At 56.7% G+C, this 27,372-nt stretch overlaps 2 protein-coding genes across 11 annotated transcripts in view; one reads left to right on the plus strand and one right to left on the minus strand.

Moving 5' to 3' along the window:
* The first annotated feature begins 693 nt into the window (after positions 1–693).
* Positions 694–12,467, plus strand: Engase (endo-beta-N-acetylglucosaminidase). Of its 5 annotated transcripts, none has more exons than XM_050140128.1 (14): positions 694–880; positions 2,757–2,839; positions 2,945–3,146; positions 4,431–4,579; positions 4,972–5,129; positions 5,655–5,803; positions 6,048–6,213; positions 7,682–7,785; positions 8,092–8,200; positions 8,494–8,684; positions 9,090–9,238; positions 9,760–9,868; positions 10,152–10,266; positions 10,368–12,467. In XM_050140128.1, exons 1-14 carry the CDS (start codon positions 756–758, stop codon positions 10,773–10,775), a joined length of 2,217 nt encoding a protein of 738 aa, XP_049996085.1. In that variant the 5' UTR covers positions 694–755; the 3' UTR covers positions 10,776–12,467. The 5 variants fall into 5 exon arrangements, 4 of the variants coding, with proteins under 4 accessions (XP_049996085.1, XP_049996086.1, XP_049996083.1 ...); XM_050140129.1 differs by having other exon boundaries at positions 697–880; positions 9,763–9,868; positions 10,368–12,466; XR_007591322.1 differs by lacking the exons at positions 694–880; positions 2,757–2,839 and having other exon boundaries at positions 2,892–3,146; positions 10,368–11,696; positions 12,241–12,466.
* Positions 12,468–12,971: 504 nt separating this feature from the next.
* The window catches only part of Rbfox3 (RNA binding fox-1 homolog 3), a 425,862-nt gene continuing 411,461 nt past the window's right edge, over positions 12,972–27,372 (minus strand). Inside the window, exons 6-14 of one of the 6 annotated variants that reach the window (XM_050140131.1) lie at positions 26,777–26,830; positions 25,953–26,045; positions 24,627–24,687; positions 20,297–20,350; positions 20,057–20,189; positions 19,447–19,627; positions 18,352–18,416; positions 17,273–17,351; positions 12,972–14,448 (exon numbers count right to left, since the gene is read on the minus strand). In XM_050140131.1, coding sequence (XP_049996088.1) covers positions 14,446–14,448; positions 17,273–17,351; positions 18,352–18,416; positions 19,447–19,627; positions 20,057–20,189; positions 20,297–20,350; positions 24,627–24,687; positions 25,953–26,045; positions 26,777–26,830 — 723 coding nt within the window. In that variant the 3' untranslated portion in view covers positions 12,972–14,445. The other 5 variants (XM_050140133.1, XM_050140130.1, XM_050140132.1 and 2 more) reach the window with 5 other exon arrangements.

Raw genomic sequence — 27,372 nt, forward strand, 5'->3', positions numbered from 1 at the left:
AGGCAACTACAGAATGCTGAGAGTGGGGAAAATAGTCTTCCCCGGGAAGAATCCCTTCCCGGTTGGTTATTCAATACCAAATGGCCAGTCCTGAAAACATATACTCACAAGTAACATTTGGAGGGACTGAACAGGCTGTGTTTATATAGTTTGGAATATATACATGCATATGGAACAACAATTAAAGAAATAAAAATCATGAGTTTGAGAGAGATCAAGCAAGGGTGGGAGGGAGGAAAGGACTGGGGAAATGATGTAATTATATTTTAATTAAAAAAATAAAAGAGTTGAGTATGGTGGCATATGCCTGTAATCCCAGCATTTGGAGGTGCTAGTTGGAGACTGTGGATCCAGGGACCTCCAGGGCCCGCTACCCTGGACTGTGTGGCCAAGTTCGAGGGCTCATCGCTACTGTGTACTGACTGGGTGGTGTCTGGTAGACTGCTTTATCTGTCCGGGCTGCACCTCAGTTTACTGAGAAGAGAGCTTTGCGGAGAACTCCGTAGGCTCAGAATCCAGGCGGCTTCGCCTTTCTCCCAGACCCCGCCCACCAGGGCCCGCCCCTCCGGTTATTTAACTCCGGTTCCACGCGCCCCGTTTGCAGAGCGCGGTCTGATCCTGGCCGGAAGGAGCCGCCCACGGCATTTCGCACTCTCCATTGGCTGAGAGCGGCGGCGGGGGCAGGCCCGGGCCTGCGATTGGCTGTTGGAGCAAGGTTTTCCCGAGGCCCGGGCGGCCGGCGGGCGCTAAACGCCATGGAAGAAGCCTCGTCCGGGGTGCTGACCCGGGGGGCTGTGCAGCGGAGGGGCCCCAAGACCCCGGAGAAGCAGGCGCAGGACCAGTCGGGACGGAAGCCGGGGCGGCGAAGGCCGGGGCGGAGGTGTGCACTGCTGGGCTGAGCTCCGGGTTTGGGCCGGGGTGGCCGTGCTGCTTGTCCCTGCACAGTGCGACACTGTCCACTTCTCGCGGTGGGCTCCCTTCATCCCTGCGTCCCTCTGTCCTTCCATCCACGGCCGCAGACGGGCCACCCGAGCAAGCTAGCAGCGTCCTTGTCCCTGACCCATGACAAACCCTATCCCAGCCCACCGGGTCCCGTCCCGGAAGCCTGGGGCCATGACTACCGTACCTTTCTTTGGCCCTGTAAGTCAGGCATTGCCATACCTGGATGGCTTTCTGTTAGGCTGATTTTTGAACTGAGACTTTAGGGAAGAGGAGGACCGCGGTTGGTGGCTATCCACGTGGGAGGATCACAATGAGCAAAGGCACAAAGTCAGGAGTGGACAGACATGACCCTCTGGTCTGGGGATTTGTTCCTTTGGGGTTAGTAACATCCTGGTAAGTAGGATACTGGGAAGGGTATCAGCACAGACTTGACTTGTCTCGGTCTGTTTTTCGACCCACAGCTGTGAGACAGCTGGGCCATTCAGACGATAGTGTGGGTGCTGGGTAGAAGGCCTCCCAATCCGGCCCTTTCCCTCTTTCTGGAGGAATTCTAAGGTGACAAAGGTGAACAGGGGCAGGCAGGATTGCTCTGAGTTCCTTTGGGTGTAGCTGAAGGGTGAAGAAATCAGCCAGGGAGGGGCATCTGGAAGAGAAGAGTCTGGAAATGAGATTTGAAAGGGGGTGGTTAACATGGCCCAATGACATAGGCCTGTGTTATCTCACTACTTGAGAGGGCGAGACAGGAGGCTCACAAGTTTGAGGCCAACCTGGTTTAGCCAGGCTGTGTCTTCAAATAAGAAAGGAAGGTCTTGAGATGGATTCATGGTAGAGCATTAACCTAGGATGTGGGAAGTCCTGAGTCTGAGCCCTGGCACCACAGGAAAAAGAAGGTATCTCCAGACACACAGATACCTGCTGCTGTCTGGCCGTCTCTGTAGATCCACGGGCTCCTCAGTTTAATTGCAGAGGCCCTGGGTCGGTGATTGGTGACTGATCCTGTGGAGGGAGCTCAAGTCACTGCTGAAGGCCTCAGGCCCTGGGAGATTTAGATACCCTGGTCCCTAAAAGGTTACTATATATCTTCTCACTATTCTAAGATGATACTTTTAAAAACATTGTAACAAACGAGTGCTTCCTCAGACATCGCTTCTTCCTGAAGTCAAGGTACTCTTCCTTGTCATTATCTCCATTGGTGACAGCGGGAGCCCCTGAGTGTTCCATGCCCCTGGGTGTGGACAGAAGACAAAGCCTGCTTCTGACCTCTCAAGGCCTTCAATTTTGCTAGTACTTGAAAACCCTATGTACCCCCTGCCCGCAGAAGGCCTGTGGCCCTAAGAAGTATCTACCTTGGTGTTCTCAGTGTGTGATTTGCCTGTTGGGCGGGGAAGGTGTTACTCAGGTGTGGACTGCCATTGGCGCCTGTCCAAGCAGAAGCAGGTCCTGGTAGCTAATAAATAAGACGAGCCCTAGCTATCCAGTCTCTGGTTCCATGCATGCCTCTGGTGTAGGTTTTATAAACCATGTTCAGAGATATCTAACCATTTGCTTCTGTTATTTACCCTTTAGGGGGGCTGAGAATACAGCTCAGTTGGTAGCTCATTTAATGTGCTTAAAATCTAGTTCAGTCACCAACACAACATAAGTGGGTGTAATGGAGCACCCCTGAGACTCCAACGCTTGGGAGGTGGAAGGAGAAAACTTAGAAATTCTGTGTTGTCCTTGACTACACAGTCAGTTCCAGACTGGCCTGTACGACACGACTTTGTATCAAAAACAAAAACAAGTTAATCTTTTAAAACCCATCCTTTGCCTAGGATCAAAGAGGACCAAGAAGAGGAAACGATTTTTAGAGATGTGGTCAGCTTCACCCCCCGCCCCTTTCCCGGGGGGGGACCCGGTGCCCCCCTCTTTCGCCCCCCCCCCCCCCCCCCCGGTCTGGTCAAAGCATCTGCATGAATTCCCTGATTGCCACCATTCCTTACTGTTTCCCTCCGTGGACCAGCTAGATATTATGACAAGGACACCACCAGACCTACCAGCTTTTACTTCTCATCCCTGGAGGACCTCCTGGCCTGGACCCCCGCCATGGAGGATGGCTTCAACGTCGCCCTGGAGCCACTAGAACGTCGTCAGCCCCCACTGAGCAGCCCCAGGCCCCGGACCCTGCTGTGCCACGACATGATGGGCGGGTACCTGGAGGACAGGTGAGGTTCCTGACATAACATAGCACTGCTCTCATTGCTGGCTGTCCTAGCATGGGAAGATGGCGACAGTTGGAGTTGGGAAAGACGGTTTCTAGATGGGCCCTCTGCACCTGAGGGAGAGAAACTCAGTCCTAGAGGTTAAACTTCACATGGCAGAAGCAAGTTGGAGTTGGGCGAGCGCGTGTCTGTCTTAGCTACATAGACGGCTAGCTCCTCAGGCTGCCCCTGAAGAGGATCGCCACCCATATCTCCAGGCCTCTGGGCCCATCAGCCATGTCCTCATTTGGTGTGTGTGTGTTTGTTGCACTTCCCCTAAGCTCTGTCCTCATTCAGATCCCTTTGCCTCTGGCTTCCTGGGCTTTCTTTCTCTCAGCTATGCACAGGTTAACTAGAGTGATACTTTAAACGTCTAGAGAACAGTCTCAGACAGGGTGATAGGAAGCTGAGTCAGAGCCAGCAGCCCACTCTGGGGCATGGCCAGCCTGCAGACAAGGGGAGACGTGGGCACTGCTGACCCTGCGCCTGGGGCAGAAGCCAGGGACAGGGCCTGTGCCTAGCCTTTCTGCTTCCTTCTCTTTCATCTGCTCACAGAGGCCAAACTGCTGTCTGTGCAGATCCAGCGGCCCGTGCCAGCTCCTTGCCCAGTGAGTGAGTGAGCCCTCCCCAAATACACGAGGATGTTTGAGATTGGGTCTTGCTCTGTAGTTTAGTCTGGTAGAGAACTCATTACGTAGCCCAGCTGGCTTCCACCTGCAGTTCCTCTGCCTCAGGTACCTCCATGCCTAGCCCCCTCCTCAGGGCTCTTTGTGTGTCTGTGTGTGTATGTGGAGGCCGGGGTACAACCTCGGCTATTGTTCCTCAGACACTGTCCACCTTATTTTTGAGACACACATCCTCACTGGCCTGGAACTCATCAAGTAGACAAGGCTGGCCCATCTGGCACTCTCTGCCTTCCCATCCCTGAGAGTACACCCACACTCTACCCTACCTGGATTTTTAAATTTTTTTTTTTTTTTACTAAGTCAGTTCTAGGGATGGAACTCCCTGCAAGGCAGGCATTTTGCTGGCTATCACCCCAGCTCCTGCTCCTGGCTGCTCTTGACAGAAGAGCCTCAGGTAGTTCCCGCTCTTGCTCCTCCCACACAGAGTCTCACCCAGCAGGCTTCAGTCAGCCAATGACCAGAACTGAAGCGTGACACCTCACCCAAGGCTGTTCTCTCCCACCCGCCATCACTGTGTCCTGATTCTGTCTCCTGGGACCTGACTCTGTCCCATGTCTCCCAGGTTCATTCAGGGCTCGAAGGTGCAGAACCCCTACTCCTTCTACCACTGGCAGTACATTGACATCTTTGTGTACTTCAGCCATCACACGGTCACCATCCCCCCTGTGTGCTGGACCAATGCTGCCCACCGGCACGGGGTCTGCGTGCTGGGTAAGAGCCAAGCGGCTGGTGACATAGCTGTGCCCATGGGTCAGGATGGGTGTCTGTACATTTTCCCAGGGGGGACCAGATGGCATCTATTTTTAGCTGTGGCCCATCGGTCATTGTGGTGGTGAGCAGAGGGGCCATGCTGTGTTCCAGAAAAGCCCTGCTTACATACATGAGTAGTGGCCGCGTCGGGCCCGAGGCCACGGTTTGCCATCCACTGGTTCAGACCGGTGCCTCTCCAGCTTCATCCTGCATCCCCTGTGACCACATCCTAGAGGACCACTGGTAGAATGTCTACATCCTCCTATAGTCCTGCTGTCTAGGAAGCATACTCAGGCAAGCCCCGGGTCAGAGGAGAGCCGTTCCTGCAGCCATTTCTATCTCATGTCTCACAGGGACCTTTATCACAGAGTGGAAGGAGGGTGGCAAGCTCTGCGAATCCTTCCTGGCTGGGGATGAGCGCTCCTATCAGGCGGTGGCCGATCGGCTGGTCCAGATCGCTCAGTTTTTTCGTTTCGATGGTTGGCTCATCAATATCGAGAACTCCCTGAGTGTAAGAGCCGCAGCCACGTTCTGGCACTGCAGCCGTGGTCTGGTGCCTGCCCCTCCACCCCTTGCTTTGCAGACCCTTCTTGCTTGCTTCCCCTGCCCCGATTCCTTGCTCTACCCTCACCCCTTTGCATGACCCCTCTTGTTCCAGACCCAGGCCCCACCCCATGGCAGCAAGACTCACTTCTTGCATCCCAGCTGGGGCCAACAGTGCTATCTCTGACTGCTAGCCATGAGCTCCGTTGGCTGTGGTCTGCTTGCCTCCCTCCTCGGTGCGGCCACACACTTTCTCCCTGCTTTGGGCTTGTGTGTGTGGCTTTTCTGTGGTCCTGACCCTTGCCCTTGCTTTTATCTCTTCCTGAGTTCCAGGCTATTTTCTTTTCTCTCCTTCCTCTCCTGTGACTGTGGGACAAGGGGCATTTCTGGCAGGGCTGGCTCTTATGGCCTCTCTTCTCTACTATACTGTGTTATTTCTCATGACAGACATGCCCAGCCTTGCAAGGGTCTGATCTCCCTTCCTCCCTTGCAGCCGGCTGCTGTGGGGAACACACCCCCGTTTCTCCGGTACCTGACCACGCAGCTCCACCAGCTGGTTCCTGGAGGCCTGGTGCTGTGGTATGACAGCGTGGTACAGAGCGGGCAGCTCAAGTGGCAGGATGAACTCAATGAACAGAACAGGTGAGCGCCAGGGGTGGCTGTGCAGGAAGAGGATCTGGACAGGTTACAGGACATCCTATGTGGGTAGCTTTGGGTTGGAGGGAGCAGGTGCGGTCAGTACCCACGGGGCTGGACGCTGCAGAGTCTAGTCATGGGCAGCCCCAGTCCATGGGTTCTGTGTGGCCCTGAGCATCGGGGAGGCTGACAGCAGATGGGTGTCCTGTCCAGCTGTGCATGGCCTCAGCTGGTCCTTGCCACCTCCCAGGGTCTTCTTTGACTCCTGCGATGGCTTCTTCACCAACTATAACTGGCGGGAGGACCACCTGCAGAGGATGGTGGCGCAGGCCGGGAAGCGCCTGGTTGATGTGTATGTGGGCGTGGATGTGTTTGCTCGGAGCAATGTGGTTGGAGGCCGTTTCGATACTGACAAGGTAGGTGGTGACCTTTTCACCGCACAGGGCTGCACGCCCTTGGTGGCCTCTTATTTGGGGACCTTCTGTTCTTCTTAGTACCTTAGAGGAAAGAAAGAGCAACTGTTCCCTGAGAAGGGAAACAAGGCACCCTAGAACTCCTGTGTCTCGGGTCAGATGGGCTGAAGGACCTATACCCACTCTTTTTTTTTTTTTTTTTTTTTTTGAGACAGGGTTTCCCTGCCTAGCTCTGACTGTCCTGGAACTTGCTCTATAGACCAGGCTGTCCTGGCTTGCTTTGTAGACCAGGCTGGCCTCGAACTCACAGAGATCCGCCTGCCTCTGCCTCCCAAGTGCTGGGATTAAAGGCCTGCGCGACCACTGCCTGACTCCGTTTGCTTCCACTCTTGAATCATCCCCCAGATGCTGATTTTCCTCCCTTCCTGGGCTACGTGCTTTGGAGCGCATTGAGTGACTTCTCACGCCACCTAGACAGAGGGAGTGTGCAGGGGCTGTAGTGACAGAGGTTAAGCTATTTTGTTGGGGACCGGTGAGGTTTTCTGGCCAAGTCAGCTCAGCAGGGAGGAGAGGTGAGCAGCAGGCCCAGTTCCTGTCTGTCAGTCCCAAGGGAAGCTCTAGATGAATCATTTGACCCAGAACCCTGGTTTTACTTCTCTTGTGATAAAATGCTCTAAGTGCAACAGGAGCCACAGGGGCCGAATCTCAGGTTACAGTTCCAGGCTACAGCCCATCAGTGTAGGGAAGTCTGGGCGGCACTGTCCAGATCAGAGGGAAAGGAAGTCAATGCTGGCTTATTCTCAGCTGGCTCTCTTCTTCCCCCACCTCTTATTATTTTTGGAAAAGGGTCTTTCTGTGTAGCCCTGGCTGTCCTGGAACTTGCTGTGTAGATCACACTTTCCTTGCCTTCCCTGTCTCTGCCTCCTGGGATTAGAGGTCACCCCGCCCAGCTTTCTCCTCTTTTATATGGTCTGGACCTTCCTTTCCTAGGGAATGGCGCTGCCTCCCATGGGCTAGGTCTTCCCTAGTCGATCAACAAGATGGCACACACTCAGACACGCCCACAGGCTGACCCAGGGCAGACACCACCTGTCCCTGAGACTCTTCCCAGGTTATTCTAGTTGTGCAAGGTGACAGCTAATACCAAGGAGCACACAGTGGCCCAACCCAGCGACTGCCGATTCTCAGACTGCTGTGATTCTCAGAGGAGAGGGGGAGAGGGAGAGTCCCAGTGAGCTCACTGCTCTGCCCTCCACGACAGCACCATGACTGAGTCCGCCATGTTTTCAGTTGCTTCTCCTTTAGCTGGCTTGTGGGACAACAGGGATGAAGCCCAAGACCCTCTGCTTGGAGTTCTGAGAGAGAGCTCTCCCTAGCTGGTCCTGAGAGATCCTTCCCTGTGAGCTGGCCTCCAGTCCTGCCTGGACTCTGGTCCCAGTGTGCGGCATCTCCCTCGTTTCTGTCTCCGCAGTCACTGGAGCTGATCCGAAAGCACGGCTTCTCGGCGGCACTGTTTGCTCCTGGCTGGGTGTATGAGTGTCTGGAGAAGAGTGAATTCCTTCAGAACCAGGACAAGTGAGTCCCCAAGGGCTTTGCACGGGCCGGCAAGAGAGAGGGCATCTCTGCTGCTGTGGGTACCTGGCGGTGGCTCAGGTCTAGCTGTATAATAATCCTCTCCAATGGGGTGGGGCTGAGGGTGAGAACTAAGTAGATGCTCTGGCAGCCCCCTGACAGGATGCTAGAGACCGTCTGGGCAGGAGGGAAAGGAGCGTGAGAACCATTTCCTGCCAGCGTCATCTGGCCTGCCCAACTCCCTGGCTCCACAGAGGGCTGCAGGGAGGTGGAGCGCCCCCTCACCCTGATTCCCCGTGTCCCTGTCAGGTTCTGGAGACTGCTGGAGCGCTTCCTGCCCACACACAGTATCTGCTCCCTGCCCTTTGTCACCTCTTTCTGTCTGGGGCTGGGGCCTCGAAGAGTCTGCTATGGCAAGGTGCGGTGCAGTCCGGTGCTGAGGGCAGGGTGGGAAAGTGGGCTTCTCTGTGTCTGGCTCTGGCTGGGATGGGCAGGAGAGAGCCAACGGATGTGAGCTTGTCCCTACCTACCTCCATGTGCTGTTTGCCTCTGCAGAGGAGGCCCCTGCGCCTGCCCCATTTCTCACTCGCTCGGTAGACCAGGCTGGCCTTGAATTTACAGGGATCTGCCCGCCTCTGCCTCCCAAGTGCTGGGATTAAAGGCGTGCGCCACCACCACCCGGCCCTTTTCTCACCTCTCCTCTTTCTTCAGGAGCAGGCAGTGGGGCCCTGGTACCACCCTAGTGCCCAGGAGACCCAGCCCCTCTTTGGCGAACATAAACTGGCTGGAGACAGTGGGGGCTGGGTGAAGACACACTGCTGCCTGGCAGACGCCTGGCATGGGGGCAGCTCTCTGCTGCTCCGGGGCCTGATCCCGCCTGAGGTTGACAACGTAGCCGTGAGGTGGGTGAGTGATGGCTGAGGTGTGTGGGTCTCCGCCTTCTGTCCTCTGTGTCTGCGGCTGAATTAGGCAGAGGGTCTGCCGGAGCCAAGTAAGGAGCCGTTAGACCTCAGATCTTTTACGCTGTGCGCAAACACATTGCATGACGCCTCTGCAGCCTGCTTCAGTGTGGCATGGCTGTGTCGGTTGGGTGCAGTGCTATGCAGGAGTTTGAAACAGCCCACTGAGTGGCACTTCCCAGCACGTGGCTGCCTTAGATGGTGTCTGGGAGGAAATTAGAACCAGGGCCTTTCAGTCTGCAGCAGAGTCTGGCTATATAGGAAAGGCCAGGTCCTAGTCACGGCAGGGAGGGGCTGGTGGAGGGTCTGCGTCTCCCTCCCACCTCTCATAAGGTTTCTCTCCTCCAGGTTGTTTTCTCTGCAGGTTCCACTGCCACCCAAGCTTTTCCTGTCAATGGTGTACAAGTTTGAAGGCTCGACAGATATTCAGGTGGCTTTGGAGCTTACAACAGGGGATGCCAGCAGCTGCCACGTGGGTGGCATATCTGTGCTCAATGGTGAGAGGCTGGGTAACTTCATGGAAAGGAGGTGGCGAAGGCCCTGGCTCGGGGTGGAACTGGTGTGGGTGGGGCTTCTGTGGGCGGGGATGGGTAGTTCCCACCTAGGGTGGAATCTGTGGTTTGTGGTCACAGAGATGTAAGACAGGGGTCTCCTATACCCCCCTCCCCCCACTGCTCTACCCAGGGGTCTCCTAACCCCCCCTCCCCCCACTGCTCTACCCAGGGGTCTCCTAAACCCCCCTCCCCCCACTGCTCTACCCAGAGGTCTCCTAGACCCCCCTTCCCCCACTGCTCTACCCAGGGGTCTCCTAGACCCCCCTCCCCCCACTGCTCTACCCAGGGGTCTCCTAGGCCCCCCTCCCCCACTGCCCCACCAGGGGTCTTCTAGACCCCCCTCCCCCCACTGCCCCACCAGGGATCTCCTAGACCTCCCTTCCCCAACTGCCCTGCCAAATAGACATCCTGCCCCTCTTGGGTTTTCCTGTGGGATTCTCCTTTCTGAAGCCCATGTCTTCTAGCAGATTCTGGCTCAAGGCACAGCCCCCGACCCCTCCGGGTGCCCCCCACCAAACTGGCCAGATGGAGTGGCCGTTGCGGCCAGCAGCTCAGTGGGGGCTGGATTCAATGGTGAGTCCCTCTCCTGTCAGGTCCCCTTAAGGCTATGGGCACACATGGAGGAATTTAAGGAACAAGATTTCCCCACTGAGAAACACCCCCCCGCTGCCCCCCCCCCCCGGAACAAGAGGGAAGGAGAGATCTTGTTTTGGCAGCAGTGAGATAGACCAGAATATTCCTCACAGGAACCTGCTGTAGTCCTGGGCCCCGTGACCTGGGGACCCCTGGGATGCTTCCTGCTGTGGTCAGGGCCCTCCCCATAGCTGGCTTGTGAGTAGTCTGTGTGTTCTTTCAGCTGCTATGAGGTGAGCCTGCACGGGTGCCTGCTTCAGGACCTCTTGATGAGCTTCTCACGGCCACCTGGCAGCCGGGAGGAGAAGGGCTTCGTTTGTCGCCTTGGAGAGATCCAGGTGTTTATGTGGGAGCTGGGCCTGTGGGGAGGAAGGGGTGGATGGAGGCTCTGAGGAGTGCCTCCCTGGGCATCTCGCCAGCCAAACCTCTCTCCTATCAGGTGGTTGATGCCAACAGCCTGCTGGCCCCTCTGCCCCGGGTACAGAAGGTCACCATCTCGCAGCTCCGCTGGCTTCCGCTGATCTCTGGGTCCGAGGACCGCCCTGCCCAGCTCCTCCTCAGCTGCACTCTTCAGTGGTCCTTCCACGTGCTCCGAGCCAGGTGCTTCCGAATTCACTGCTGGGAACAGACAGGAGGCAGCTCCGCCACGGACGGGACTGAGAAGCCCACGTTCCTGGGCCTGGCTTTTGCCAACCAGTACCGTGTGGTGGACGTGGTAGTGGGGGCCGCTAGATTTGGGCAGGATGGTCGTGTGGAGTTCCTGGTGGAGCCTGTCCCCAGGGAGGGCTTCCAGGTGCCTCAGGCCGAGTGGGGCAGGGCAGCCCTGGTCTACTCGGCCCCTCAGTGAGCCCACCCCAGAGCATAATACCCTTCTTGCCTCAAGACTCGAGGTTTCCTCTTGACCAACCACCCAGGGCTGAGTGGACCACGGAGTATAGCTGGGTCCCCAGGAGGCCACGTCTCTAGGCTCTGCCCGTGCTCTCAGGAAGCTCTGCCCTGTGGGTGCTCCAGGTGAGTTACCTAGCACCCACATCCTTCTGTGTAATGCCCTCCATGGGAAACAGGACTCAAGGGAGAAGGAGAGCGTTTGAAGTTTCTTTCAGAAGGTTCAGTAAAGGCTATCACGCACAGTCTGAAAAGATGTTTCTGTTGAGAATGGTGGCCATTTGTCCCTGCAGCTTTGACAATCAGAGACAAACCTCACTGGTGACAGTAAGGACCCTGAGAGGCCAGGGTTTGCGATGCCTCCTGAAGGCTGAGGCAACACCCCTTAGGCTTGGAGTGGGAGTTGGGTACTCACAGGGTAGCTGAGATGGTGGCCTCTAGGACTAGGAGCTCCATCTGGTGGGCATTGGCACCCCGCTCCCCCCGTACAAGGTGGGCCAGTCATCATCAGACTACCTGTGTGGATGGTAGCTTTGGCAGCTGACTGTCCCCGTGAACCCCAACTCCCTTGCCTGTGCACAGGCTGTCTGCCATGGTGAAGGTGCAGAGGCATCAGGTGCCCCCGTGTCTCCTAGAGACAAGTGAGCCTTGCCTCCCTCTAGGTGTGGCTATGTCCTTAGCTGTACAGAGCCCTGTTGACACTGGACTTCATGGAAGCCACCCTGTGTATCTGGGCCGTGGGTGACGCCACCATCTTTTCCCAGTGCTTCATGCTCAGGCCACGACCTGTCATCCCTTCTGTGTTCATACATGGGACCCTCTTTGACACAGCTCTGGGGTCTGACCTGTCACCGCTAGGGCAGCCTGTCGCCATCCCCCAGAGGTTGGTGCTTCCTCAGAGTTCTGAGTGCCAGGCAAGGAGGGCAAGGGTGGCTCCTGCCTGTGTGGGTTGATGCTTCCGCCCATCTTCCCTGATTTTGTGGGCACTCTGTCTCTCGCGAGTGGCACCTATAAGGACCTAGAACCATTCTGCCAGGTTTCTCCTGTGATTACCGGCTCTCACAGGGACAGGGGCAGGACAGGGCCTCTGGTAAAGTCCAGGCCAGTCCTGTACCCTGACATGTGGCCACCAGCCTTGCAAGTGGGAGAGGAGCACCCAGGACTGTGCTGGCCTTGCTTTCTCTGGTCTTATGCGGGAACCTGCCCCCAGGACCCTGGCTTCCCCAGTCCCAGCCAGGGTACTATGCCTGAAGCGGAGAGTCCACGGGTGGCAGGCAGGGCAGGTGGTGGGTTCTGGGGCAGTGCAGCATTCCTGAATGCCCTGATTCCCTCATGGTACCGAGGACACTTTTTAAAAGTGCTAGTTCCTTCAAATATTTTATGCAGAGAAGGAGGGAAAATTTATAGTGGCAATTATTTTCTTACAGTCTGGTGAGCAAGCAATTAGAAGTAAGGGGGCTTAGCAGAGCGTGGCGTGAGGCAAAGCCGCGCAACCCCACTTCCCAGGAGCACGGTCCCCAGTCCCGGCAACACTGACTCCTGCGCAGGAAAATTAATCTGCCGGCATTTAAGCCCGGGCCCCTCTGGTGGATATAATCGCTTGGAAATAAATTATCCAATGTGAAAAAACGAGAAGGCAAGTCTTGGTGTGATCCGGCTCTTGGCCCCAGCCCCGAAGCTTTTGGTTTGGATTCTGCGTCTCATGGCAGATCTCAGCCCCTGCCTTAGCCGCCCCCACCTACTGTTCTGCTGCCACCTCTTTCCGGAAGTCAGGGTTCAAGGCTGGGCCACACATTCACCTTGGAATGAATGTAGGGCCGCCGTTGAGGGTGTCCACACCATGATGGCTTCACGCCCTATCCCTGGCTCTGTGACCTCTCACATCCAGTCAACACCATGCCTGGGGAATGCCCACCATGCCCCTGCTTCCTTAGCTCCAACTGGTAGAAGCCTTGCGGGCTGCTCTGCTCCACGAGTCTGAAGGCAGGTGCAGAGGCCAGCCTGAAGAAGGGGGCTAGAACGTCCCAGGTGTTTGCCCAGAGGGTCCCCAGCCTCCCCACTATCACCTGCCTATCCTAGGGCTGAGCCCCAAACCCCAGACCTTGAGTGTCCCCCCCCCCCCCCCCCGTGCAGGGAACTGCTAAATCAGAAAAAGCCATCCTGGTTTGAAGAAAGAAATCTTTATTAATCTTAATAGTAATACTGTTACTTTGAATGATCACACCGTGGAAGCATACAGAATGGTAAGAAAGGAAGCCTGGGGCTCGGCTGCAGTCCTGGGAGAGGGGCTGGGATGAGGGTTCCAAGCTGCTGTGGGAAAAGGGTCCGAAACAGCAGAAGGCGAGGGGCTCTGTACAGAGGACAGAGCCGGAGGCAGGCGCGGGGCTATGTACAACAGGAATAGAAAAGGAGGGTTCCGTTTCCATAGCTTCGGTGGCTGATGCTGGATAGAAAGTGAGGTGATTTATTTTGAGGTGTCATGAGACAGTGGTGCCGCGTCGGGAGCCATGGTTTCTGTTATTTTTTTATTTTTTTGCTGTTAATCCTACTCCACCTATCCCGGCCTTGCCAGGGGCTTCTTGCTACCTGTCCCTTGTGCCATCCACTGGGCCTGCTGCTTTCCTGTGACACCCACTATTCCTGCCCAGGGAGCGAAGGGGCTGCAGCCCCGCTGGCCTTCCCTGCGGCGGGGCCAGCCCAGACCGTCCCCATTCCTTGCCTTCCCCATGGGTCCTGCTCTGACCGTGGCCCTCCAGACCCTAGCACCTTGACTCCCGGCCTCGAGGTGCAGCCCAGGGCTGGCCCATCTGTCATCGCCCGCTCCCTAGCAGAACTGAGCCACAGGAGGGAGCAGGAAGGAGGGTTGGGTCCTTCTTCAGGAAGGCTGCCACTACAAACAAAAGCTGTGCTCCAGGGCCCCCCTGTGCACGCCCACAGCATGAGGACTAGGTCCCTGCTGGCTGGGCCTCCTTCCTTCTCTGTAGCTGGAAGCTTTTCTCACATAGGGGAGCGGGAGCATGGGGTGCTCCAGAGTCCTGGAGCCATGTCAGCCCTTTGCATTGGGAGTTGGACCCCAGGGCGGCTGGTTGGACAGCTGACGCACTGGCAGCACATTCAGTGAGGCCAGGCTGGAGACCTGGAATAGTGACAAGCTGCCCTTGGCCCCTAACTGCCTCCAGCCCCTCCAGGGCTCAGCAGGCAATAGCCCAAGTCAGCTGGTTGCTCCTTCTCAGGGGCCTGCTCCACCCTAGGAACTCCTGCCTAGGGAGCAGGGTGGGAAAGGAAGACTGGGTAAGATACCGGAGCCCCCCCGCCCCACACCCACGGGCCACATTTCCCCTCCAGGTCTTCCCCAGTGCCTGGCCGCATCCCTACTGCACCGCCAGCCAGGCAAGGCCACTCTCCGGCGCCCCCTGGGGGACGAGCTCCCTCGGTGCGGGCGTACGCCAGACGTGGACTTGGACTTGGACTTGGTTGGATGCCTCTTGGTTTGGTTGGAATTTTTTGTTGTTGTTGTTGCTGCTTGGATCTTAACATCTTTTTTTGTTTTGTTTTTTGTTTTGTGATTTTTTTTTTGTTTTTTGTTTTTTGTTTTTGCCCTTCATGGTCCGAGAAGGAGACGGTGGAAGGTTTCACTACAACAGAAAGAGAAAGGGAAGGGCTGCAGTTTCCGAGGGGTAGCCGCAGCACATGGGGCCACTGTGCCTGCGGGCTTGGGTCCGACCTGAAGCCACAGTGCCCCTAAGCCTTTCCCCCACAGCTTCTGGAGCCCCACCACAGGCTAGACGTAAAGCAGACCATCTTGTAGGGATGAGCGGACCAGGTGGGATATGGTAGAGATCGTGGAAGGAGAGGGAGCAGGGCTCTGTCTACAATGGGGCTAACAACTTTGGTTGCCTTGTGGTTCTGAACCCCCGGAGTGGAAGGGCCAGCACCGGCTAGTTCTCCAGAGCTCTCGACCTGACCTCAGGTGCCAACAGGCATACTCTCTGGGACTCTGGACAGTAGAGCTAGGTGGGCCACAGAGGCACAGACATGCTAACGGAGGCTTGGGTGAGGAAGGAAGCGGACATATGTCCCTGGCCTGATGACTGGAGCCCTTTCCTCTCCTGGGATGGACCTTGACAATGGGTATGTCGAGTCTCGCGATGGTTGGGGGAGGGGCTCTGTAGGTTGAGGACAAACACCTGGAGGCATCAGCTTCAGATGCCTGAGGAGGTGATGAGGCTCAGGGACAGTCTCCAGGGCCACCAATGCAGGGTGACTCTGGGGCAGGGACATTTCTGTAAGGAAACCCAGAGCTGGGGTGACCACAGGCGTACACACACGGAACAGTGTGCTCATGACTCCCTGGACAGGAGGATAATCAGTAAACTTTAATAGAAACATTAACTTCAGCTGAGAGGAAGTCCAGATGGGGCAGCTACTCCTGACATTCCCGGTGAAAGGTGGATGGAGGCCCCTCCCACCGGGAAACCCACTGACGAGGCCTCTATCAGTCACCAAGCATGGGGGTGGCCAGGCCTGCAGGGGTTGACCGAGGTGACTCAGAGGGAGGTTTGGTGGCACCTCTGGAGCTCTAAGAGCCCGCGTGGCCCTGCGACACAGGCACGGCCCTGGTAGGGCGACCTGCTGTCCCCCCGGCCTGGCTCCCGCTGTATGCATACTGTACCTGAAGTGGCTGTACAACACCAACAACGTCAAGATAGGAAACCAAGGTTCAGACATACAGGAAAACCAGGGTCAGAGACACACACACCGGCATGGGTGGGGTGGGGAGACCAGCTGGCTGGAGGTAAAAATCTACGGACTTTAGAGTCGCAGAGGGGTCAGCGGCGCGTGTCGCTGACCGGGAGGGGCGCACTGTCCTCCTGGTGGCTGTGTCTGGTGTTGGGAGTGGAGGGTTTGGTTTGGAATAAGCAGTGGCATGAATGCTGTGAGGGGGGTCTCTTGCTAGTAGGGGGTGAAGCGGCTGTACCCTCCTCGGCAGAGGCTAGCCTGCAACATCAAAGATGAAAAACAGCCAATCAGTACCATCTTTCGGTATCGGGAGGAAAAAATCAAAAAGAAAAAAAAAATTAAGGAAAACCGAAAAAGAAAAAGAAATAGCTAACCCCACTTTCTTTCCCCCAATAGTATTTCGTTGGGAAGAATGGGTTTCTGGTTACCATGGCAATTGGGGGGCCTGGTTCCTGGGTGGTGGTCTTGGGGCTGGGAGGGATGATTCCCCTCTCCCCCTGGAGACTTCTATACTGTCTTTGGGCTCACTTCTTGGGGCTTCAACTGGGCCTACTGTGCACTCTGGTGGAGATACCTCCTCGTGCCTACGGGGCTAGTGAGGATGCTCCCACAGGCCTCCAGAGCCACTGACATCTGAGGGGCACACCTGCTGGTCACAGTTCCTGACCTGCTTCTGGGCTCCTAGGGCCTGCTAAGCTCGGCACTGTGTCTTGCCAGAGAGGTTTCTAAGGAATCTGGTTCTCGCCTCCCCTCCCCTGAGTTTGGCAGGGAATGGGAAGAAAGTAGCAAACACAGTTGGAAAAAGCCAGAAAAAATAAGCCATAACCAAGAGGGGCCCGTGAGTCCACCACAGTGCTCAGCTAGCAGCCTTGAGGCTGAGCTGAGTGGGTAGCCTGGGCCTTCAGGTTGCAGTCCTGGGTCTGGGTCTCTTCCTGTACGGCTGCGGCACCCTCTTAGCTAGAGCCCCACAGGCCTGCTCAGGATGTCTGGGGCTTGTTAAAAATCAATGAAGACAAAAATCCCCAAGGGAATAATCAAAACCAAGGGAGGTAGGAAAAAAATTCATGTTGCCCCTCAGCTTTCTCTCTCTTTACTGCCCCCCCCAAATGTTTTCATCTTTGATGCTGGATGCCAAGCTAGAAACATACAACATCCCTGGGGTGGGGGGCATCTAAGGCACAGGAAGTAGGTGTGCACTGGACACAGACTGGGGTACAGAGGGTCTGGGCGTACACACACACACATACACACATACACACGCACACAGACACACCAGCCCACCCACTCTCCCACCCTGCTAGAGTCTTCTCCACCCTGAACACGGTGGATGAGGCTGCTGGAGACCATTTCCCTGGAGCCTCGGGACAGTCTGGGAAGAGTGTGGTGAGAAAGGGTTGCTGTCCTTTAGTTCCTCTGCCAAGTGAGAATGGGAAGGTGAGGGGGAGGTTAACCTGAGACACTTCCCAGGGAAGAATGGGTTACATCTACCCAAACTGCCAGGCCCCTGCAGGCAGGACTGTGGTCACCGGGTTCTGGAACACTAGGATGCTTCCCAGAGGTCAGGTCACCGTGGAGGGTTGGACCTGCCTCTGGGGCAAGTTCCTCCCCAGCTCTCCAGAACGAGGCACTGGCTGCAGGTCTCAGCCTCGGCCTGCAGCCTGGTCCCACCCATCCCAGTACAGGACGGATGTCTTCGTCGCTAAGGGCGGTTGTTCTTACCATGGTTCCGATGCTGTAGGTTGCTGTGGGGCCGATGGTGTGATGGTAGGGATCGGTGGCTGCATAGACTCTGCCATAACTAGGGAAGAGCAGGGAGGGGGAGGGTGCCGGAGAGGGATGGCTGAAGCAGGCAGTGACAGCTGACCACACTTCCCAGACCAGCGCCCTTCCCCCGAGGCTCCTCCGTCCCCCATGAGACCCTCTCAGTTGCCTGTCCTTGCTTTCTGTTTGGAGAGAAGTTTCTGGAACTTAGCGGTACACCCCCTTCGTTTAGGTGGCCAATGTGTTCTGCTTGGTGACGCGGGGAGGGGATGGTGTCGTTCGTGTGAGTCTGCCTCAAGCAAGAACTAGGGCGCAGAGTTTGAGAGAAGAGAGAGATGGGGGATGGGGACCAGGGACACCACGGCCCAAGAGGTGGGTGGCACTCTGTCCCAGATGACCTTTTGCTCACCTAGTTTGTGAGGTGATGAATTCTTAGGGGGATAAGGCTGGGTCACCCTGCCTGCCTTGCACCTGTGGTAAGGCGGGCCAATAGATTGTAAGGAGAGCAAGGATTGGAGGGCCCTGCCCGTTATGGTGGTAGGGTAGTGGGTGGCAGGCAGCCTCCAGGCCACAGGGGGCACATGGATCCACTCTATGGCCCAGACAGGAGCTCTGAAGCTACCGGGCCAAGAGCGTGAGGGAAAAAGCATTAGACTCAGCCTTCAATGAGGACTTGCCCTGAGCAACCACAGCTGGGCAGAGGGAGGGCCGGCTGCTCCCAGACACAAACTGGACCAGGGTTGTTTCCAGAGGTCAAATAGGGGCCCCCAGTCACCCTCCTCGTAGAGAGCTCTTCTTGAGAGCTGTGAGACCCCTGGGTTGAGACCTGGGTGTTATGTCTGCTCCACGAGACAAAATGAGGTAACCAGTCAGGGATTCCCTGGTTCAAGGATCTCTGAGCTCAATTTGGATCCTTCCAGCCCTGCATTCACCAGACACAGGCATGGACAGGTTCTGAGTGGTGGATGGGGTTTCCTGTCTGTCTGCACCCATCCTCCTAGGAGCCCCCAGCACCCCTGTGCGGCCCGCCGTCTCACCTGTCGCTGTAGGCTGCGGCGGCTGCGGCTGCGGGCTGAGCATATCTGTAAGCTGCATAGCCTCCCTGCAGGGGAGGGAGGAAGGAGAGATGGCAGATGGACTCAGTGGGGCTCACTCAGGTTGAGGCAGAGCCAGAGAAACTGAGGTAGGCACAGAGCCAGCAGAGCCAGGCCCTCAGGAGGGACTGCAGATCTTCTCAGGCCTCCTGTGCCTGACTTGCCACTCCCACCTTGGCCTGGCGTGGCTTAGGTGGTCCTGGCCTGGGAACCTGGTCTGTAGGCTGACAGAGGTCTGAGGACTGCACTGTTCAAGATGAAGCAGGGCTGCCTGTTCCTTTGTCCGTCCTTCCTTCCTTCCTTCCTTCCTTCCTTCCTTCCTTCCTTCCTTCCTTCCTTCCTTCCGTTCCTCCTCCCTCCCTACCTCCTTGTCTTCCTTGTCTGTTCTCACAATCATTTGCAATTTCAGTGCACACTATTTTGCACCAATTGTATGCTGCATGCTGGTCCTGGCACACAGTAAGAGCCCACAGACCCACCAACACTCCAGCCTGAACACTGCCAGTTATAGGAAGCCCATTGGTGACTCTGGACACAGTCCTGGACACCAGGAAGAATGAAGGGGGCCTTGAAGGGATTGGCTCAGATATACCTTAGACAAGTGGGTAGTTAACTATGGGTAGCTGCCCAGGGGCAAGGCACAGCCAGATTTATTATGGGGGTGCTCACTGAGGGTCTCAGCCACAGAACGGGATGAGCACAGTCTCAGAGGGAGAGAGAGGGACAGGACTTTACCCAGAGAGAAGGGACACTCGGGGTCTACCTCTGGTATCCTTCTGGACCTCCACACCAGCAAAGGGTGTGGCTGCCGCCCTTAGCCTGGTTAGGAACAGGAGAGGGCCACTCAGTGCCCTTCACAAAACCCCCTGCCACATGAGGCAGGCTGCCTTAGGTTTATAGCGCTACTGGGACAGCCATTAGACATGGCCATAGTCTCTGTGCACTGAGTCTGAGTGAGGCCATGAGGACAGACGGACTTCTCACAGGCACACACGGAATGTTGGGCTTGCACCCTTCCCTCCCCAGGGCTACACTTACATAAATCTCAGCACCATAAAATCCATCCTGATACACGACCCTGGAAGCAAACGGACAAGAGAGTGGTGGGAACGCTGGAGAGGCGGGGTAGGCCGGCTCCGGTGTCTGCTGAGGAGGGAGGGGGCACGGTGCCAGCCCCGCCCACGGGACTGGCATTTTAACAAGCGTTTGCTCCAGTGCCCTGTTTGGTATAACAATAGAGTAACACCCTTGCTGGTCAGCTCCTTTCTCCCAAAACCCAGGGGCCCATCAGCCCTCTCCTGCTAGCCTCCCCTCTCTCCCCCTTCAGCAGTGGAGGGCAGGACCCCATGGAAGGGTCCAGAGAGGGCTCCCAGAAGGCCCTTGCTGGACCCAAGGGCTGACACATGCCCTTAGTTAGCATTCAGATGACACGTGGTTCTAAATGATCCTCCAGAGGCCAGTGAGCCCTGGAGACGTCCCTTGTGGTGGGGATACTGATGGTGCAGGCAGTTCCAGTGCTGAGCTCTGGGGTCCCCACCATTCTGTCCAGCCCCACAGTTCTGGAAGGGCAGCTGAGCCCCCTTAGCTGCTCAGGGCTACCTCCCACGCCCCCTGGCTTTCCTTCAGCCTCCCCCTTTCAGGTACTCACGCTCCATAAGTCGGAATGGGGGGCGGAGGTGGTGCAGCTCGAAATGTATTATACACAGCACGGCCCCGGCCCCGCAGGTGTGCACCCCGGTAGGCGACGGCGGTGCCCGTGGTGGGGTAGGGGAAACTGGTCACTGCAAGAAAGGAAAAGGAGAGAGGAGGACAGTGAGGAGAGGTTAAGGCTTGCAGCTCCACTTGCCCTGCCTCAGCCCACTCCATTTGCCCCTGTCCCCACCTTTACCTGCATAGAATTCAGGCCCATACACTGCCCCTACTACAGGGTTTAGCTTCCAGCCTAGAACAGAAAGAACATAGTCACTGACTTCCCAACCTACCGCCACCTCTCCTTATGCCTGGGACCTCCAAAGGCAGTAAACAGCCAAGCCTTCTGGGATTAATTAACATTGGGCCTCTGCGAAGGGCAGGACCCTGTCCAGGAATGGGCAGAGGACGTGGGTCATCAACCAGGCCCCTCTCTCCATACCACAGCCACTTGCTACTGGAATAATAGCAGGCACCCCCACTTTAGCCCATCACCTGGGTTCTTGGGGTTCCCCTACAGTGTGACCTCCCCCAGCTTGCTGCTGGGCACGCTTGCCCTGGGGCATTAGAAGCTTGGGGTACAATGGAAAAGGGAGACACAAGTTGAAAATATCTGTATCTGATTCACTTTTGGGGGTCTTTCTTCCCATCCTGCCTGAAAGTCTCCCTGCTGCTCTGAGATTCCTGGGGCTCCCTTCCCTGAATGATGGGTCCCCCACCCTTTGTCCTCTTGTCTCAAGTCCTTCTGCAGAGTTGCTGGGAAAGAGGGGGAGGAAGGCCATTAGATCCAAGATAATAGTGACAGGGTCAGCAAAATGGCTCAGTGGGTAAAGGTGCTTGCTGCTAAACCTGGTGACCAGAGTTCCAGTCCCTGGACCTACATGGTGGAAGGAGAGAACCAAGTCTTGAAAGTTGTTCTCTGACACACACACACACACACACACACACACACACACACACACACACACACAAAAATGTTAAAATAATGATGGTTGATAGGTCCTGTGTACTTGGTGTGTGCCAAAAACACTGTTAACTCCTGAGGTTCTCATCATACACGGGGCAGGTGTCACAAGCTTCCAATTTTATATTCAGACACAGATTGGTAATATGTGTGTGTGTGGAAGAAAGAGCGGGTTTCAAACCCATATTATCAAGCCAGATGGGTTTTCTCGCTTCTCCCTGGGACTACACCTGGACTCTGCACCCCCCCCACTACCGCTCCCTTCTTCCAGGTGGACAGTCCTCTTTTCCCACTGGGATTCAGGAGCAAAGCCCCGTTTCCCTGCGGTCCCCAGAGGCAGGGTTCGGCTGGATTCCAGTGGGCTATGGGTCAGACGGCAGGTGAGGAAGGATTGGCTCATCTCCTCAGTCTACTCAGATCCTGGTGAGGAGGCACAGAGAGGACCCGAGCTACCGGTCAGCTGGTGGTGATGGACCATAGCAGACCACACGTGAAGTTCCTAATCCCAATTCTTCCAGCCCACGGGAGGGCATGTGGACAAGCGGCACCTGAGTGGAACGTGCAGGCACGCTATCCACCTGTGTGAGACTAAGCATTTTCCACCCTCAGGGCACTAGAATCCCACCTGTGTCTAGACAGACCAGGATTCTGGAATCTTCCAGACAGCTAAGGTTAACAGGGAAGAAACCTGGGGGAATGCACCCCATCATCTTCCAGGATGGGTCGTGATGAAGCAGAACCCTGGAGCCGCTCTGGGTCCTACTCTCCTTAGGTGTCTTTCCAGGCTCCTCTGGTCCATCCCGGAAGAGGAGAGTCAGGGGCTGCATTCTGTCTCGGGGACCCCAGGCACTCTGAGCTGAGAATGTCTACCTGCCTGTTGGCTCTGCTTCAGTTGAACCCCACAGGTTCACAGAGAGCCCGAGGACCCACCCGGACAACGGTCTGTGTCCACTGTAAGTAGGGCACCTGGTACCACATGGTGGGCTTGTTTCCTGCAGCAGGGACCCCGACACCCCAATGATGAACTTCACAGTACTCAGCGTTAAAGCCCTTACGAGCCAATGCCCCTCCTCACCATGCTGCAGTGATCCCAGGGCTGTCTCTCTGAAGCCCTGGGATGCTTGCCTGGCACGCGGAGGCACCAAAGCACAGCTCTCCCACAGCACGAGGAGCAGGGCTTTCTGCCTCTCTCACTTCCTGACACCAGCCAGCATCAGTACCCCAAGGAGCCGGCTGGGGTTGGATTTATTCTGCATAGCACACTCCTCAACTCTCCCGCTCTACCAAGACAGTGGTGGGACTCAAGGGTCTTGAGCAAAGAGTGGGAAGGGGCTCAGCTGTGGCACAGCTGCTGTGGACCACCCAAGCCCTCTGGAGCCACAGAAGCCAGCAGGTCCCTTGCCTGCCAGGGCTCGTGTGCAGTGGCTGCAGACAGAGCAGTCGCTGAGCATGGGTGGCTGCTGATCTTAGAGACAGACTTTCTAGTGCATGTCATGACTCTGCTCCTATAGCCCAGTCCAGGGTCCAGAGAGTCATTTGAGGTGCCCGTGGCTCACACAGTGGCAGGCGATCACGATGGCTGGACCATTGCCCCCATTTACTCCAAACTGCAGAATCAGGAGATTATGACCAAGGCCCTGTGTAGGATCAAGCTCATGTTCTTGAGCCATTAGAATGTCCAGATATTAAAGAAGGCTTTATCAATTTAATTGATGAAGATTGGTGGCTGACTGGGATGCTGTAGGGTCAGTGTGTCTGAGTCGCGACTTCAGGATAAGCCCCCCCTACCAAGGAGGGCTCTTTCCCCATGGTGACCACTGCTTAAACCACAGCACCCACAAACCCCACAGCTTGTTTGCCTGAAAAAAAGCTTACCCTTTTACCACCTGTGCTAAGCACCAGCCAGCAGAAGTTGGCCAGGCTTCACGAGGGACTCAGGCCAATCCAGGACACCTTCAAGTTCTCAGAAGTTTGAGAACCAAATCCTTGCAAAAGCGGGAAGAAGCCTTGGATACCCAGTCCTAAGCTGGAACTGGCCCGAGTCCCCATCTGTGCTGGTTAGAGTTTCTTTCCCGCCCCAATTTGACACAAGCCGGAGTCATCTAGGAAGAGGGAGCCTTAGTTAGAAAATGACCCCATCATCTTAGCCTGTAGGCAAGCTGGTGGGGCACTTTCTTGATTAATGATTGATGGAAGGCCCGGCACACCTGAGTAGTGCCACCCCAGGCAGGTGTATGAGAAAGCCAGGGTGAGCAAGCCGAAAAGCAGTGTTCCTGCATGGTCGCTGCCTCAGTTCCTGCCTCCAGGTTCCCTCAGCAACGGATTGTGAACAGGATGCACCGTGATCAGGATGCGCAAGGCAAACAAATTCTTCCTGGAGCTGCTTTTGGTCCTGGTGCTCATCCTAACTAGGACACCTTCTCACCCAAGCTCTGACCCCTGAGCGCTGTCTGACCACGTGCCAGCTCTACCCACGGCTCTGCCGCAGGCGGGCTTTCCGCACCAATGGGGCCCCAGCTATGCACACCGCCCATGGCTGAAGACAAGGGCAGCTGAGATGTGGTCCACCCTACCCCCGTGCAGAGGCGGGTCACTCTGTGTTGTCTATGAGTGAGTACCCCAACTCCAGCTACAGACGCTGCTCCCCAGCAGGCCTCCAGAGCTAGAAAAGGCTCTGCTACACAGCCAGCTACCCTCAGGGCAGAGCTCTCGCTGGCAATTTCCTAAAAGTCTCGGTGGAGCCAGCTACCAGCACAGGTGGACTGGAGGAAAGGGTGCGAGCTACGTAGCAGGTGTGTGTATACACAACCACATTGTTAGCTCACAGTGCAGGCCAGCTGGGAGCTGGAGCGGACACTGAAGTCCAAGGGACAGGCTGCTTTCATCGTCAGCATCTCACTACTTAACACTGACACCTGTGTCCCCAGCCCTGCGTGTTCCTTAGAGAGGCCATGTGTCATTCCCCAGCTCTAGGTAGTGTAGGGTCTCGTGTGGCCCAAGCAGGCCTTGAACTTCTGATCCTTCTGCCTCTACTTTGCAAGTGCTGGGATTACAGACGTGTAGCACCCCACGGGTTCATGCATTGCAGAGGGATGCAGCTCAGGGCTCTGTGCATGCCACGCAAATACTCTGCAACGGGGACACATCCCCAGCCCCCCCCCACATTCCCATCTCTCAGATGAAAAGATTGGGGTCCAGCGATGTCTAGAAGCTTGACTAAAGTCCCTGGTTCCTTCTTCCCTCCCCTGTGAATGAGGACAGTGTACTAGATGACAGAGCCTTCTAGACTCAACTCTAGTCTTCCAGGAAGTTACCATGGTTTGTCTGCCCCCACTGCCTTTCTACACGGCCTCTGGGAGCTGTGGATACCGGACAGTGTGGACACTCGGGAGACACCAGCTATGTGGGTGTGGAGGGTGATGACCACTCCTCTCTGACAGGACAGAATCAGGAAAGCTGGGACACCAGATGGGGGGTGTGATTTAGAGCCGGGAAGGCCGGCTTTTGGCTGCCTCAGCTTCCCCAGGCTTCTGCTTCCGGTCCCTGAAGCATGCTGGGTTCTCACCGTTGGCATATGGGTTCCCAGGCTTCTTATTGGTCATGACCCGAGCTGTGGCATTATTAACCTGTCCGGAGATAGAGAGAGTGATGAGTGTTCAGCTTCACTGCAGGCCCGCAGCCACCCTGGTTTTACCCTTGGGGTGTGGCCTCTGGGGAGGAAGGCCACTGAGGCGCTTAAGCTGCTATCTAGCTGGGTCCAGGACTCTTGACCCACAGTGGTGGTTTTCATGAAGCAGTTCCAGTAAACAGAGCCCAACACTGCCAGTAAGCGGGGGCCCTTGGAGATGGTCCTAGGCCTACTGGTGGCCCAGGCTCCATGCTATTCTCTTCCAGGCAGCTGCCAAGCCCTCCTGGGTGTGGGTGCAGGGTGGCTACTCCTACCACCATGTGCAAGCAACTCTTTTCCTGGGATCAGGGTCTTTGACCTCTCTCTGCAGCATGGAACTTTTTGATGGGGGGGGGGGCGGTCAAGGTGGGTCAGGGAAGCATTAGAAAGACAGAACCCAGGGGTCGGGTCTTGTTTTCCAGACACATAAGGCCTAGCCAGACTGTCTGGGGGAGGGGCCATGACACAGAGGACAAAGGTGGATCAAATGGAAGTAAGGGAGGCAGAAATGAATCAGGCAGCGCCCGAGGAAGAGGTCTGGGTCGCATGCATCCTCTGCGCGCTCTGTGTATGAGCCTAGAGGCCTGGGCAGAGGTCTCAGAGACACTGGGCTGGGTCAGGCGTGTCAGGATTCCTTCAGTGTCTACAGTTCTAGGCCCCTCTTTAATCATCGCCCCTTCTGCTTCAGGCCTGCTGGGGGAGCCCAGCTCTGGACCCCGAAGCCACACTGAAGAGCCAACAAGGAGGAAAGGGGCAGACACGGGGTGCCTGTGCACTGCTAGCGTTGGGCCAGCTGCTGCCACTTCCGCTTCTGCTCAACGAGGGTGGCAGCTGAGGCTGCCTGACGGGAGGACCCTCTTTGTCAGGGACAGGCAGGGCTGCTCACAGCCCTTGAGACCCCTTGGCCTCATGTTTTCTGGAGCCTCCTGTGTGTGGATGGGGATAGGGCTCTTCCAGGAGGAAAAAGAGAAGGAAGTCAGGGGGCAGAGGCCTCAGAGGGAGCCGCAAGCCTCCAGTGGCCAGAGCGACCGGTGCTAGGCTCAGCCGTGAAGCTGATGATGGGGAGGTCAGGCTCAGGGCAGCTCCTCTCCCAGCCAGAGACCCCTGTTGGGCTCTTTGTAGGATGGGCAGCAGCCACCAGGCTGGTGGGGGGCCCAGGGATGGGGCATGCTGCCCGGGACCTCCCTGCCCTGCCCTGCTGCCCCCGCACACTTATCTGAGCACCTCAATTTTCCGTCCCTCTACGATCGTCCCATTCAGCTTCTCCCGGGCTCGGTCAGCATCTGAGCTAGTTTCAAAAGTTACAAACCCAAAACCCTGTGAGCAGAGGAGGGACAGATAGGAGAAGACAGGATGAGAAAAGGGAAGGAGAGGAGGGGGGAAGGGGAGAGGGAGGGAGAGAGAGGGGGCAAGTCAGGTGAGTGAAGGAGAGCCCCCAGTGTGGGAAGTCTGTCTTGGTGCCAGCGCTAGGAGATCGCCCCAGGCAAGGGCAGGGCCTGAGCCCAGCCTGAGCCCACCACGCCTGACATCTCCCAGGACAGGCCAAAGAGACGCTAACCTGGCCAGGGGCCATGCCTGTCACTGTAACCCCACCTCGGGGTAAGGGGCTGAGACTGGGCTCCATGGGGAACAGCACCCCCACTTTTGCTCTGGGAGCCCAGGGTATGTGTCCAGGGTCTTCCTGGAGAGAGGAGCAGAGCTTTTCCTTGCTGGGCGCCCTCCCACAAACCTCCAGGGTTGTGAGTGGCTGGGTGGGCTTGGGGACCCAGGCCCAGGGCTGGGGGCAGTGGGGCTCTGGGGTGCAAGCAGGAGGTCCTGGCAGCCCGAAAGAGGAGAAGCAGCCTGGCAGCAACAACAGACAGCTGGGGGCGGGGGGCAGAAGAGCAGGGAGTACAAGCACCCGTGTGGCTCAGGGGTCCTCGGGCGGGCGGGCGAGCGAGCGGGCGGGCGCGAAGCTCTCCAGGAAGGAAACGCACATTTCACACGTTAGCCTGGCGGGACCTACAGCCGGCGCGCTGTAATGGTGGCGGCCTCTGTGCGGCACCCACCTTGGAGCCCCGCTCGTTAAAAATGATCTCCACGTCTAAAATTTTCCCGAATTGCTGCAGAGACAGAGAGAGGAGGGGTGGAAGACAGGAGAAAGGGGTTATGACAGCAGCAGCCTTAACCATTCCACTCCCAAGGTACTCTGGGAAAGAGGACCCCAGGGACGCCCTCCCCTTCTTCCTCTGGAGCACGCCGGCATAGCACCAGGGTCCTCTCGGGCGGTGGCCACAGCAGGGATGGAATGCCCAAGGTATTAGTGCCATCTTTAATCCGCTGAGAGGCCTTTGCCTGAATGGGCTTGTGGAGGAGGGGAGGGTCATGTGTCGGTGCCAGAAAATGGCAGTGGAGTTGATAGATCAGGACCCTTGGTTGGGATAAGGAAGCTTCAGGCCCCATCGAGATGGGGAAGAGGGTGGGAGCTGGCAAGGGGAAGGAAGATATTAGCGTCAAGAACCAGGGATCAGGGATAGGACTGGATATGGGAGGCTCAGATCCTTATACGGGTGACTCCTGGGACTTGGTACTGTTTGTCCCTGGGCTGTGGAAAAGGCTTGTGTGTGAGAACCCAGGCCTCCTGCTGGTACAGGATTGCCCTGCC

Source organism: Alexandromys fortis, unplaced genomic scaffold (genome assembly GCF_014885135.2).
Source record: "Alexandromys fortis isolate MF-2015 unplaced genomic scaffold, M_Fortis_MF-2015_v1.1 scaffold_39, whole genome shotgun sequence".
In the NCBI taxonomy this organism is placed as follows: Eukaryota; Metazoa; Chordata; class Mammalia; order Rodentia; family Cricetidae; genus Alexandromys; species Alexandromys fortis.

Bases quoted from the DNA above. Each gene is read 5' to 3' on its own strand.
- Engase (XM_050140128.1), top strand. From the start codon at position 756: ATGGAAGAAGCCTCGTCCGGGGTGCTGACCCGGGGGGCTGTGCAGCGG. The intron at 5,804-6,047 runs GTGAGCGCCAGG...GCCACCTCCCAG, and splicing joins GAACTCAATGAACAGAACAG to GGTCTTCTTTGACTCCTGCG. The intron at 6,214-7,681 runs GTAGGTGGTGAC...CTGTCTCCGCAG, and splicing joins GCCGTTTCGATACTGACAAG to TCACTGGAGCTGATCCGAAA.